A 12,597-nucleotide genomic window follows, 5' to 3' on the forward strand; every position below is an offset into this window, starting at 1 on the left:
TCATCTCCTGGGGCTAGAGGTCCATCTCCCTAACTCATAGACACTGACCAGACCAGCAGAGGCCACCTAACAGTCTACAAAAATTGTTATTTGTGTGTGAGTGTATGTGTGTGTGTTAGTTGCTCAGTTGTGTCTGACTCTTTGCAATGCCATGGACTGTAGCTCGTCAGACTCCTCTGTCTATGGAATTCTCCACGCAGGAATACTAGAGTGGGTTGCCATTCCCTTCTTCAGGGACTCTTCCCAACCTAGGGATTGAACCCAGGTCTTCTGCATTCCAGGCGGATTCTTTACCGTCTGAGCCACCAGGGAAGTCTGAGTTACTGCATTGCTGCTACGCTGCTAAGTCGATTCAGTTGTGTCCGACTCTGTGTGACCCCATAGACGGCAGCCCACCAGGCTCCCCCGTCCCTGGGATTCTCCAGGCAAGAACACTGGAGTGGGTTGCCATTTCCTTCTCCAATGCATGAAAGTAAAAAAATAAAGTGAAGTTGCTCAGTTGTGTCTGACTCCTAGCAACTCCATGGACTGCAGCCCACCAGGCTCCTCCATCCATGGGATTTTTCAGGCAAGAGTACTGGAGTGGGGTGCCATTGCCTTCTCCAAAGTTACTGCATTAGGATGTTAAAATATTTTGTTTTGCTTTAAGTGTTAAATTCCAGATCAACCTGAGTGTCACAGACTCGTGCTCTGGGTAAGTAAACTTCTCGGGTGCTGTGTCTGACCCAGAGGCCCTCCCTGCAGTGAGCCCAGGGCCCCACCTCGAGAAAATAGAAGCGATCGGGGCCACCAGCGGAGAAGTCCTGGAGGCACTGAGGCAGGTCCTCTCCGTACTCCACAGTGCAGCGGCCCTGCACGGCCTTGAAGTCCACCACGGCCTCCTCATCGCTCCAGTAAAGCAGGTTGATGTCTGCGTGGTAACTGGCTGGGGTAGACTTGTGTGTGTTCTCCGGCCTGGGAGTGCAAGAGTCTTTGTTAGTTCGTTTGTCGCAAGTTGAAAATGAATTAAATGGCATATTCCTGGGGATGTGCTCATAGGATCAGTGGGTAAAGACTAGGCCCCATGCCTCACTAAGTCACCTTGATTTACTAACCCCCTTAGTTGGCACTAAACACCACAAACTAAGTGGGATTTCTTACCGTGAACTCAACTAAGGGTTTGCTTGCTCTTTATGCCTCCAAGAAGACTGGGTGGGCCTGGGTTGAGACCAGTTGCTGACCTCCTATTGAGAAGCATGTCTAGAGCTGCCTTCTTCCCCCTATGCCCGCCAGACTCCTTGTTCTCTCAGTACCTGTTATTTCAAAGACTTCAGAAAAACTTTCCTGTATGTTAGCTAAGAAGTGGAGCAACTGTAGACCTATCTGTATGGATCAGCTTCAGTTTAAGCTCCTAAGTACTATTAGGATCCCAGAAACTCAGTGAAGCCAAGACCTTGGGACAGAGAGAAATCCCAGAAACGGAGAAGAGGGCCTGGAAAGGACAGGACTGGCAGTAGGGAGGGGGCGGAACACAAGGCAGCTTAAACAGATATCAGGGTTTTGATGGCACCTCAGACAGAGCCCAGGATATTCCATGCCTGCCTTGGTCACACTCTGGACCTCCGCTCCCTGATTTCTTTTGGACAAAGCTCTGCAGCTTTAAGACAGGAATCCAGGGCTGTGCTGCACAGCTGTAGTGATCCTCAGCACCCACCAGGTAATCAGGAACACCTGGGAGGACACCTCCACCCCTGCCCCCCCCCCAGACCACCGTGTATGCGATTCACTACCTCCCACGACTCAGGCAGAGGCCCCTGGAGGGCAGAGCCCTCACCGACCTGTAGAACTTGTTGACCCTGATCTTGATGTCTGTCTCATTGGGCCGGCCGTTGCTCTTCTTGCTGCAGAAGATCTCCTTTATGCGGCCAATACGGTAGGGCTCAGGGGCATCCAGGTTGCTGCCCTTGATGTAGTCAGAGTACTTCCGGTAGTGTTCTGGATACAGAGCTTCGTCCACAGGCTCCTTCCGGGGGCGTTTCACAGGACTGGACAGCTTGATGCTGCAGAGAGGCAAATGCTCTGAGTGACTGAACGTGAAATGTTAGAAAGTGGTTTGGCGTGACTGACCTGTGATAATCACTGTTTAAATTCCAGCGCCTGAACTAACGCAGCTCAGTACCCTGATCACAGATTCAGAGATTCAACCTCATCCACACTTTGACACAGGTATTCCCCATCTGTGCTCTGGGTCTCACTGCTGAGGTTGTTCACATTCTCCCTGCACCCGGCCTTAGGGCAGGACTTCCTGGCAGGTGATGTGTTCAGCTCCATGGGTGTGAGCAGCCGTGATACACAAGCCCTGCCCTGGCAGGAGAGTTGCCAGTGAGCCTCCTCTTGCCTCAGACAGGCAACTTCTGAGAAGGCAGAGGCCCTGTCAACCCAGGTCCCTGAGTGACACAACAGTCTGAGTCCCCTGAACCACAGTGGGCACACAGTCCAGGCAAGAGGTAAACTCCTGTGATCTGAGAGTTGTGGCCGTGGCATAAGCTACATTCTGACTGAGGCACTAACCTCGGGGCACTGCTGGAGAGGCTGGGGGAGAAGATGGGCAGTCTGGGCTAGCCGAACCTGGCCTGGCCATGTACTGGCGGAATTAGGCCATCACAGCAAATGCCAAGCTGCCAGGACCACAGGGCCACACTCTGAAGACAGGAAGTTAAGCAGTTCAGGAGGGCAGCTGCCGTGTGTTCCCACCAGGCCCCCCAAAGTCTATCAGGCCCCAGAGACCCTCTGAACACCTGTGCTCTCACTTTTGGCTGGGCCAGGAATACCTGGTCAACAGCCCTACAGGGCGGCCTCCCCTTCTAGGCCAAGAACTGGTGTTTCAGGGCACCATGTACACCCACTTCACGGGGCTGGGAGGACTGAGGCTCTGCAACTCAGTACACGGGTTGATTGGGTTGAACCCATTCAGTTGAATGGGTTCCAATGAGGACTCGAGGAAAATAAGTCGGGAAACTGAGCTAAGCTTGCCAAAATGCTGGTTGTAAATCCAACCACACACTAGTTCTAAGGACCAACAAGGAAGGGATCAAGTATGGGAAATATCTGTGGCTTTGATTTTTCCCTGAAGAGCTCAGTCCTTTGATGTGGAAGTCTTTTGATGCAATTCCCAATTACCAAGCAGTAACTCACAGTCAGCCTTTACACTAAGCCAGGCGCTGTGCTAATAAGCACCTTTTTTTTTTTTTTTTTTCTTTTGAATTTTAGATTTTTTTGGCCACACCATAGGGCATGTGGGATCTTAGTTTTCTGACCAGGGACTGAACCTGTTCCCCTTGCACTGGAAGGGCAGAGTCTTAACCACTCAACCACAAGGGAAGTCCCTAATAAGCACTTTTAACTCACTTATTCTTAGAGGCCTGGCAGGCAAGACAAGATACTCCTCTCCCCATCTGATAACGGGAACTGGGGGCAGGGTCTCTGACATGACCAGCTGGGCAGGAACCCATCACTGACCCCAGCATCCTCCTTTAGCCAGCTGGCTCTGTCTGACTTTCTTCACAGATAGCCTCACTGCCATAGAAGGACAGTGGCTCCACACAGGACCGCTGGATGGCATCTGCTCACCACAGACGCCAGTGCGACGGCTCGACAGCAGCTGGTAGTGGGCTGACGTGGGGGGCACATGGTGGAGCCAGCCTGCTGCTGGCCCGGAGCGCCCGGCCCCGCTGGCTTCAAGGGGCACTCACTTGAAGGTGAAGGCCTCGGGAGGGAGGTACACGCCATCGCCCACCCGGTACTGGACGCCGTTCTTGGTGGCGAGGCTGTAGAGGACGCGGCCTTCCAGGTCCTGGAGCTGCTCCACGACCCTGGGGATTTCCTTCTGCCTCATTTCGGCCAGACGTGCACAGCTTGCGCAGAACCTGAAGGAGAGGTGGACAGAAACCAAAGGCCCTTGAGTGGCTGGTGGTGACTGTAAGCAGCTGCTGCTGGCGTATTTCCAGAGACTCCGGTACCAAGAGGAAGTATGCACGGATGTTAGAAGGCACTGGCTCTCCTGCACTTTTATGTTCACACTGATTGGGGAGCAAAGCCCAGAGATATGCACACCAGGAAAATGTCAAGTCAACCCCACTTCCGAGTAGCTGACATAAAAACCCAGAGACATTAGCAAATGGCCTAGAATCTGGTTAAGAATCCAACATGAATGATAATGCAGACCACGGTAAAGCCAGGAACCCAAACCATGTCAAAGGAGGCTCACACTATTATCTCTAAAGGCTGAAGAAGGATTTGGTAAAATACAACATTCCTGATTAATAAACCCTTCAGAGGAGAGTTAGAGTGCCTTAAAAACAGATCAAACCCGAAAGCAGCCCAGGCTGACTGGAAGTACCAGAGGCAGCTCAGCAAACCCTCCCAGCCTCACTCCCACACACTGCTCATGATGGAAGACTCCAGTCACCACCTTTAGTTAAAAAAAGTGAGGTATCAAGGTTAGAAAGGAAAACAGGAGCACTAAGCATTTAAGAAGCAAACCTCTCTAAAAGCATTAGAGTTAAATGGAATCAAAGACCTCACTTATGAGGAAAGACATAGATTTGTAGGACAGACACAGAAAGACACACCCTATCCCTGAGTGGGACAGCTTCTCATGGGCGTGACCCCGACCCCCAGCCAGGCTGTCCACACACTCACAGCCACTGCAACCAAGTCAGGCTGGTCTCTGGTTGGCGGGGAGGGCAATCAGAGGACAGGGGGACAGCAGACCCAGCAGACAGAAGCACAGGGCAAGCAGGGGGGGTCCACACATTCACACAGCGTCCTGGAGCACCGACAGGGCGGCCTGGGAGCCCAGGCCCCGCACTCACTTGTACTTGTTGTCCTCCGTCGGCTGAGTTTTCGGAGGGGACTCAAATCTCGCGTAGTCTTGGTCGTACCACAGCTGGTAGAAGTAGGTCTTCCCGTCGTCCTCTGACATCAGGGCCTCGGGGTCCACGCCTCCCTGGGGATGGGGCCACCGTCAGCCATGATGACCCCACGCAGCAAGGGGCAGCGACACATGCAGGGCACCGGGGACTCACCTCCATGGCCCAGTTCTCCGAGGGCGCCTTATAAATGACCTGCACCTTGCTGTGGATGTACGAGAGCTGCATGTCCTCACACTCGTCAACCAGGAACAGCTCCAGGGGGTCCGATGTGGCCCCGAGGACCGTGTCCGTCCCAGCACAGAACCAGTGGGCATGGAACATCTGCCCATTGCTGCTGTCCTCCCACAGCGCCGTGACCCTGGAGCCGGAAGACGGGGAGGGAGAAGGTTCTAACTCGACCAGTGGAGCTGGCCCGAGGCTCCTCAGGAGTACAGATAATTGTTTGGTGTCGCTTGCATGTGTGCTCAGTCGTGTCTGACTCTTTGTGACCCCATGAACTGCAGTCCACCAGACTCCTCTGTCCACGGGATTTCCCAGGCAAGAATACTGGTGTGGGTTGCCATTTCCTTCTCCAGGGGATCTTCCCAACCCAGGGATCGAACTCAGGTCTCCTACATTGGCAGAACTCTTGACTACTGAGTCACCAGGGAAGTCCATTTCTTGGTTTTAGTCTAGGGCAAAGAGCTGCTGCTTTTTGCAAAACAGGCACCTCCTGCTTTTACTCAAAGTGTGGGCTGAAGTCAGGCGGAAGGAAGGATACAAACCTTGCTAGATACAGTGGTTTTGAAGAGTCGTCTGGAATTACAGAAACACAGTCCCCCACTTCCAGGGTTTCCGAGTCGATGCATACCTTCTTGTAGTAACTCTTCTTCCCGTCAGTCTGAAAACAAGAACTTAGTTTCAGGAGAGGATGGATCTGAAGGTCCGTGCAAGGCTTGTCCTGCTAGTTCCTGCTGCTTTACAGAAAAGCATAGCTCATGACGGTTTCTCTAAACAGCCGTGAGCTCCAACAGCCTGGCTACTTACTACAGAGAGCAGCCCCTCCCCTGGCTGGAAGCCTGCAGCCGAGGCACTCACAGCCCTCTGTCACCAGCTCCGCCCTCCTTTGTCAGCAGCAAGTCAGATCCTAGCCTTCAATTAGAACAGCACTGCATCCCACTCATCACACCCCCTCAGACACATGGACCCCCTTCCTTCTCTCCCACAAGGAAAGCTGGTTCCCACCACAGGGCCTCTGCCCTGGTTCCTCTCAAGGACTTTCAGTGGCCAGCTGCTCTCCAACCCTTCAGGACGTTCCAGCAAGAAGCCTCTGTGGCCCCAGCCCTCTTCCCGTGCCCCACCCGCCTGCCGGCACTTGTGTCGCCCAGACCTGGAGCAGCACCCAGCAGGGGCAGGCCTCAGGCTTGCTGAGGGAACTGGCCCGTCTCCAGCTTATGGACACCAAGGGACCAATGCGGACAACGTATTCACTCCCCAGCTGTGGCAAAGAATTTGACTCTTAGGCAGGTGAGCACAGAACCTCCGGAGGCGGTTTGCTAGTGCTCCCAAACACCAACTCCTAGCGAGGGGGCAGTGGGGGCTCTCCTCAAAACCAGCTTCACAGGGGAACTAGTCTCGCACACCAGGACTGTATCAAATGCCAGCTTTGGAGGGCGAGGAACATCGAGTCCTTGAGCATACAAGTAAAAACACATTTTTGGCGCCTGGCCACAGACCCCAGCCTCTCAGTCAGCTCTGCTCTGCTCGCGGCTGCGGGATGCGTGGGCAGGTTTCTCACTCCAGGGCTCTGGCTGCTCTCAGAACGGCTGGCAGTGAGGTACCTGGCTGCTCAGCAGTGCAGCACGAGGACAGCCGAGGGCCCACTCCTGGATTACCTTGACGGCATCGCCAACCCAAGAGATCCGATTCTTATTCTGCTTCTTTTTCTTCCCCTGATGCATCTTTTTGGGTGATGGCATCTCTGGAATATTGTCATCCACTTCCTCGTCATCGTCTGCCTCCTTCATGGCCATGTTGGGACACCTACAAAGTCACTTGTGATAAGCAAGGTCTTCTTTAAAAAATAAGACCAACTGGGAACTGCCTGGTGGTCCAGGGGTTGGGACTCTGGGACTGCCAAGGGCCCAGGTTCAATCCCTGGTCGGGGAACTAGGATCCCACAAGCCCCCACAGCGCAGCCGGGAAAAAAAAAGTAAAACCAACTGAAGGTTTTTCACTAAGAAAACAGGGACAGGTTTGGTGACAACACTAGACAAAGGGATCTTGCCTATTCTACACGTGTCAACCCACCTGTCCCACACAAAGTCTATTTGCCATCAGCTGGCATTTCCCTCCATTCCAAAAACAATCATTGGCCAAACTTACCTCCTCTTTTGGCAAGCCTGCTTGCTCCGTCCGCTACCACCAAATTTAACCATATCCTTACAGGCCTTACACTTTCCACACTCGGGCTGTTGACAAATCTAAAACACATAATTAAAAAAAAAATTAAATGGCCATTAGTCACAGCTGATAACCAGTTTTTGGTGAATTTTAAAATATGTAAGTTTAACCTCATTAGAACTCAGGGAAATAAGTGTTAGGAACAAGACGTAAGGTTTGTAAAGGTTAACCCTGAGACATGGTGCTGGCACAGGTATGGGGAAAGGAGAACTCAGGTGGCTCAGAGGTAAGCTGGTGACACCACTCTGGAAAACAGTGTTCTAGATCAAAGTCAAGTATGTAACCTACACCCCAGCAATTCTGCTTCCAAGCAGTGAAGAATCACAGAAGACACATTAGAATATCACACTGCCCATCACCGAGGGATAGGCTAGGAGAGTCACCATGAAATACTATGGAGTAAAGTGGTAACTAGGTCTACTCATATCAACACACAGTAGCTGTGAAAGATGCCAGGTTATGTAAATTAAAAAAAAAGAAAATTTAAAGCTTGGATAAGCATGTGCTAGATGAAATAAAAACCAAAATAAGAACGGTGAGGACAGGGAATTCGCTGGTGGCCTAGTGGTTAGGTCTCTGTTTCCACTGCTTGGGGGACACATGTTCAACATGCAAATTCCTATTGAGGGCGACCACTGAAGACAGAGGAGACCCTCAGAATCCAGGGACTAGTGTGAATAGAGGGTGGTTCTGAAGGCAGGTGCTATATTTTCCCTTTTAAGCTTTCATCCAAATTAAGTCAAATAAGACACCAAAACAGATCTGATCTCTGGGTCAGTGATAGAATTAGAGAGATTAATTCCTCGAGGGTGAAGTAAATACATATTATACTAAAAAATTCAGAGAGAGGTCGTCTCAGGCCTCAAAGCTAAGCTGGACGAAGCCCCCAATTTCTGAGGAAAGTTCCACCATGAGACAAGACAGGATCCTGGGAGGATGACCCCGCTTGGAGGAAGCAGTGCTGGCCTCTGCGGGGCAGTCACCCCCCTCACCCTCACACAGGGGCCTGAGGACACAATGGGACGTGGCCAGACTCCTTTGTAGCAGAAGCAGCACTGATGGCAAAGTGCCTGAGCGTGCCTCTTTTGACAGTTGTCCCGTAAGACATGCAAGTCCCCCTGGATAACTAACTCCTTCGCTGAGCTGTTTTTGGGGGGTCACGTCTACGCAGTAAGACTCTCAAGCCAAAAAGAGAAAACAGCGAGCTCCTCAGAGATCATGAGGGGCAGGAGAGCCGGCATAGGTGAGGTTACCTCACAGACGCCACAGCGCCGGCGCTTGAAGGCATTCTCCTTGTCTTCCTTGTCATCTTTTTCAATTTGCTCCGCAAAGAAAGTGTCAAAGATCTGGTAGACCAGCTTGGTGGTGGTGGCCTTGGTGGGGCCCTTGTCCTTCTCTTTGGCGGGTTGCCGGATGGTCTGCCGCCTCTCGGCTCGCCTGGAAGAGAGATTCCACGGTGTTAGCGGCCCAGGAAGAGCTCCCGCAGTGCCCTGCCTTCCAGACTCCGTCTCAGGTCTTCAGGCTCACTCCTACTGCACCCTCACCTTTTTCCCAGGGTGACCCCGGCCAGCTTGATGAGGTCTCTCATGCAGGGGCTCAGGAAGATGGGCTGCTCGTCACTGTCCCCAGCCCGATCATAACTCTCTACTTGCTCCACCACGAACTGGGCATGCCGCAGGAGAGAATCCTCTGTGAATCGATTCAAGTTGAGCATACAAGGAGGAACGGTGGTCTTTTGGGAAAAAAAAAACAAAAACAGAAGTTTCTCTTAGGCTTAAGCAAAACTGGTTTGCGTCAAACATGCTTATATGTATCGCATGTAAATGGGACTTCCCACATGGCTCGGTGGTAAAGAACCCGCCTGCCAGTATCCTTTCCCAGGAAATCTCATGGACAGAGGAGCCTGGAGGGCTGCAGGCCATGGGGTCACCAAGAGTTGGACCCAAATCAGTGAATGAACAACATCACATGTAAACAATCTATGAATCCCAGATAATGAAAAACCTAAGCCTCTTACCTCAATCTTATTGATCAGGTCTTCGTAGGTGGAGTCAGGGTTGCTCTGCAGGAACTCAACCACTATCTTACTTATATAGATCTTCTCCTGCATCACGCTGAATAGTGGTGCGTACTCTGGGCTGGGATCCATCAAGATATACTCAGCAAATGCTGGAGTGGACAGACAGACAAGAGCAGTGTGAGCCTGACGGCAGCAGCAGTAGCCAAAGGGCAGGGATGAGGCTACGAGGCTCACAGAGCAGGCAGAGTCATTCCACACTCAAACGTCAAAACCTAAGAGGCACGGTCAGGGTTAACTCATTCAGAAGGGGCCTATTGGAGCCAACCAGAGAATAGACTGGCCAAGTGGCTTTCCTCTAGCTCGATTCTGGCTTTTGGAATTTGGTCTGGGTTTCAGCTGCAAGGTCAGTTCCAGGGTCAGTTGTAACTAGTACGAGAAGCCATCCCAATCAAGCCTGACATGCTTCCCACACAGCCACGAGAGCCTGAGACTTTCCAGAGCCCAACCAAGCCCGGTCATGGGAGCCTGAGACTTCCCAGAGCCCAACCAAGCCCCATGGAAGACAGAAGCATCTTTCAGATTCCAAAACAGTCCACAGTTGGCCACATACTTACAGGTGCTAAAGCCAAGAAGAGCCTTTTCACCTCCATCAAAACCAGCAATCCACCATTCGTTTATGGGGCCAAAATTTTTGCCATTAATACCACCTAAAAGAGGAGAAAAAGGTTTCTTGAAATGAAGTGGACTAAGAAATGGCAACTCACTCCAGTCTTCTTGCCTGGAAAATCCCATGGACAGAGGAGCCTTGACAGGCTACAGTCCATGGGGTTGCACAGTTGGACATGACTAAAAGAATATGCCTCAAAAACCCAAGCAGGTTCAGTGGCACTGAGTCCCCACCCGAGCCCACACCTCTGATCAGGTGAGCCGGGCAGCCGTACTGGAGCCATCAGAGCGAGACTGCTTGTAGCTGCTCGCAGCCCAGACTCTGTTCGGTTTACAAACTGACTGTTTCAGACAATCTGGAACATTCCCCTTACCTTCGGGAGATGGATCATCCTCATATATCGGCTTTGCTGAACCAGAAAAGAGGAGCTCGACATCCTTCTCAATGAGGCCGGTGTCGATCGGGCAAAGGTGACCGCGTTTACAGTACACGCTAGACAGGGGACAGAGGCCATTTACCAGGAGACCAAGGCAGGCAGGGGTACTGAGTCAAGCTCAGACATGGGGGGATGAAGTGTGGTCCCCAGACTCCACTATCTCCCTGGCTGCCAGAACCCTGGGTCAGTACAGTGCTCTTTCACCCCATAGCTTCTGATTCGCCCACCTGGGTACCAAGAGTAAGAGTATGAGAAGGGAATGTGGAGAGGTCAGCAAGACCGACAGCAGGAAACCCCACAGGGGAGCCCCTGGCGCGCCCTCCCTTGGGGAGTGGCTTGTGGAGACGCACTGGCTGCTCCAATACATCCTACCCAGACTTGGGCCACCACTCCCTCTAGCTCCAAAACGTTCTTGTTGCTGAAAATGAAACCTCACACCCACTGACCTGTCACTCCTTCCCCCCTCCCGACACCACCCCGGCAATTCCTGATCTGCTTTGTTTTTCTGGATTTACTGCTTCACACTATTTTATATGTTAGTTTGCGTTATGACTTTCACCTCAAAAAGATTAAAATAATGTGTGTTACACATCATAAGAAGCGAGGCTCATTGAGGACATGAGAAGGAGGGACTTCCACCTCCCTCTGGGGGGTGAAGCCTCAAGTTCAAGAACACCCACCACCTAGAGACGCTCCATGACACTAGGAGAGTGTGCATCATTGAGCAGGACGCTGAATTTGAGAAAACAGGATGGGACTGGGGTGGGTTCTGCTTACGGACCTGCCTGTGCTGGCCTCAAGGCCAGAGTTGCTATGCAGGTCTGAGAGTATCCCCCGCCACATTCCCACCGCCTAGGCCCCTGGATGCCAAGAAATTCTCATCTTGGAATCTTACCAAATTAAAAAAATGAACACATGAGCACTTTGAGTGGAGCTCTTCCACCAGGCATAGCAGACAGACATGGGTCACAGTTCTGCCACTAGGACCTGAAGCCGTGGGAAGGATGGACACATACCCACAGAGGGCAGGACACGGTGGACTCACAGAAGGGGAGGATCCAGGGCCCAGCCTGACAGACTGTCCTCGTGCTCCGTCAGGAGAGGTGACATCAGGGAGAAGTGCCGAGTCTCAGGCCAGGGCAGGGCCCACTAGTGTGCAGAAGGGGCTCGTTGCCACCTGCCACCTTCAGCCCAAGGACCAGAGGTAAACAGAGTCCCCAGCTAACCCAGGTGGTCTGGCTTCAACGGCTTGATGCTCAAAGGCATGCCATTCCTGGGACGTGTGTTCTTATTTCCCAACCCACAGGAAGGAGTCTGGGGTAGACCTGTTCTTGAGGAGCCACCCAGAGACCCCAAGCCCTGACACTCCTGATTACAGTGGCCCCAGCCCCCGGTTCTCGTGAGCCTCTGCCCCAGCAGCGCCACAGGGAAGCACAAGGCCGTGAACATCAGCAATGCTAACAGCACGTTTCACTCATGCTGTCAGGCAGAGGTTTGAGCCGGGGAGTGGCCGGGGAGTAGACAGCGTCCCAGTACAGATCAGGCTCCTGCTCGTGGAGAGGGAGAGACACACCCAACAGCAGCGAGCATACAGAGCACTGTGAAGAAACACACTGGGATTTCCTAGAGCGCCCAGCCCACTGTGGGGCAGGAATGTCAGAAAGACCATCTCGAGATGATTCCACCTAACGCTTTGTAACAGGCGATCCAGCCGCCCCTACTCTTTTCTTGTCCAGGGAGAGGAAAAGCACGTGCCAAGGCCTGAAAGGAGACATGAGCTGGAGCCAAGCTATTTCACACAGAGAAGCAAAGGGAAGCACCTCCAGTGAGCAGGAGAGAGCAGAACGAAGGAGGCTAGAGAGGAGGGGGACTCTGCTCAATCACAGGCTTGTCTGAACCCCAAACGCAGTCCAAACTCCACTACCTACACCAAGAAGACCCCAGCGTCATTGCCTCGGCCTGAAGAGCCCCGCAGGATCCAGCCCCAGCCCTGGGTCCCTGTTCCCCAGCCACATCCCCTACCACTCACCCCCTGGCCCCTCCACTCCAGCCACACAGCCCCTTATCTAGTCTTCCACAGCCTACACGCCCCCCTCCCAGCCTCCACCTGCTGTTTCCT

At 52.6% G+C, this 12,597-nt stretch overlaps 1 protein-coding gene across 8 annotated transcripts in view; it reads right to left on the reverse strand.

Moving 5' to 3' along the window:
- Positions 1-12,597, reverse strand: part of DNMT1 (DNA methyltransferase 1) — a 51,280-nt gene that overhangs the window by 14,722 nt on the left and 23,961 nt on the right. For all 8 annotated transcript variants that reach the window (XM_070792788.1, XM_070792794.1, XM_070792789.1 and 5 more), the window contains 13 exons: positions 10,416-10,534; positions 9,990-10,082; positions 9,373-9,524; positions 8,900-9,087; positions 8,609-8,792; positions 7,278-7,375; positions 6,788-6,935; positions 5,678-5,793; positions 5,067-5,271; positions 4,854-4,987; positions 3,732-3,905; positions 1,818-2,039; positions 762-954 (listed from right to left, as the gene is read on the reverse strand). In XM_070792788.1, the coding sequence (XP_070648889.1) occupies positions 762-954; positions 1,818-2,039; positions 3,732-3,905; positions 4,854-4,987; positions 5,067-5,271; positions 5,678-5,793; positions 6,788-6,935; positions 7,278-7,375; positions 8,609-8,792; positions 8,900-9,087; positions 9,373-9,524; positions 9,990-10,082; positions 10,416-10,534 (2,026 nt within the window). The remainder of the gene's footprint in view (positions 1-761; positions 955-1,817; positions 2,040-3,731; positions 3,906-4,853; positions 4,988-5,066; positions 5,272-5,677; positions 5,794-6,787; positions 6,936-7,277; positions 7,376-8,608; positions 8,793-8,899; positions 9,088-9,372; positions 9,525-9,989; positions 10,083-10,415; positions 10,535-12,597) is intronic.

Source organism: Bos indicus, chromosome 7, assembly GCF_029378745.1.
Source record: "Bos indicus isolate NIAB-ARS_2022 breed Sahiwal x Tharparkar chromosome 7, NIAB-ARS_B.indTharparkar_mat_pri_1.0, whole genome shotgun sequence".
Classification (NCBI taxonomy): domain Eukaryota; kingdom Metazoa; phylum Chordata; class Mammalia; order Artiodactyla; family Bovidae; genus Bos; species Bos indicus.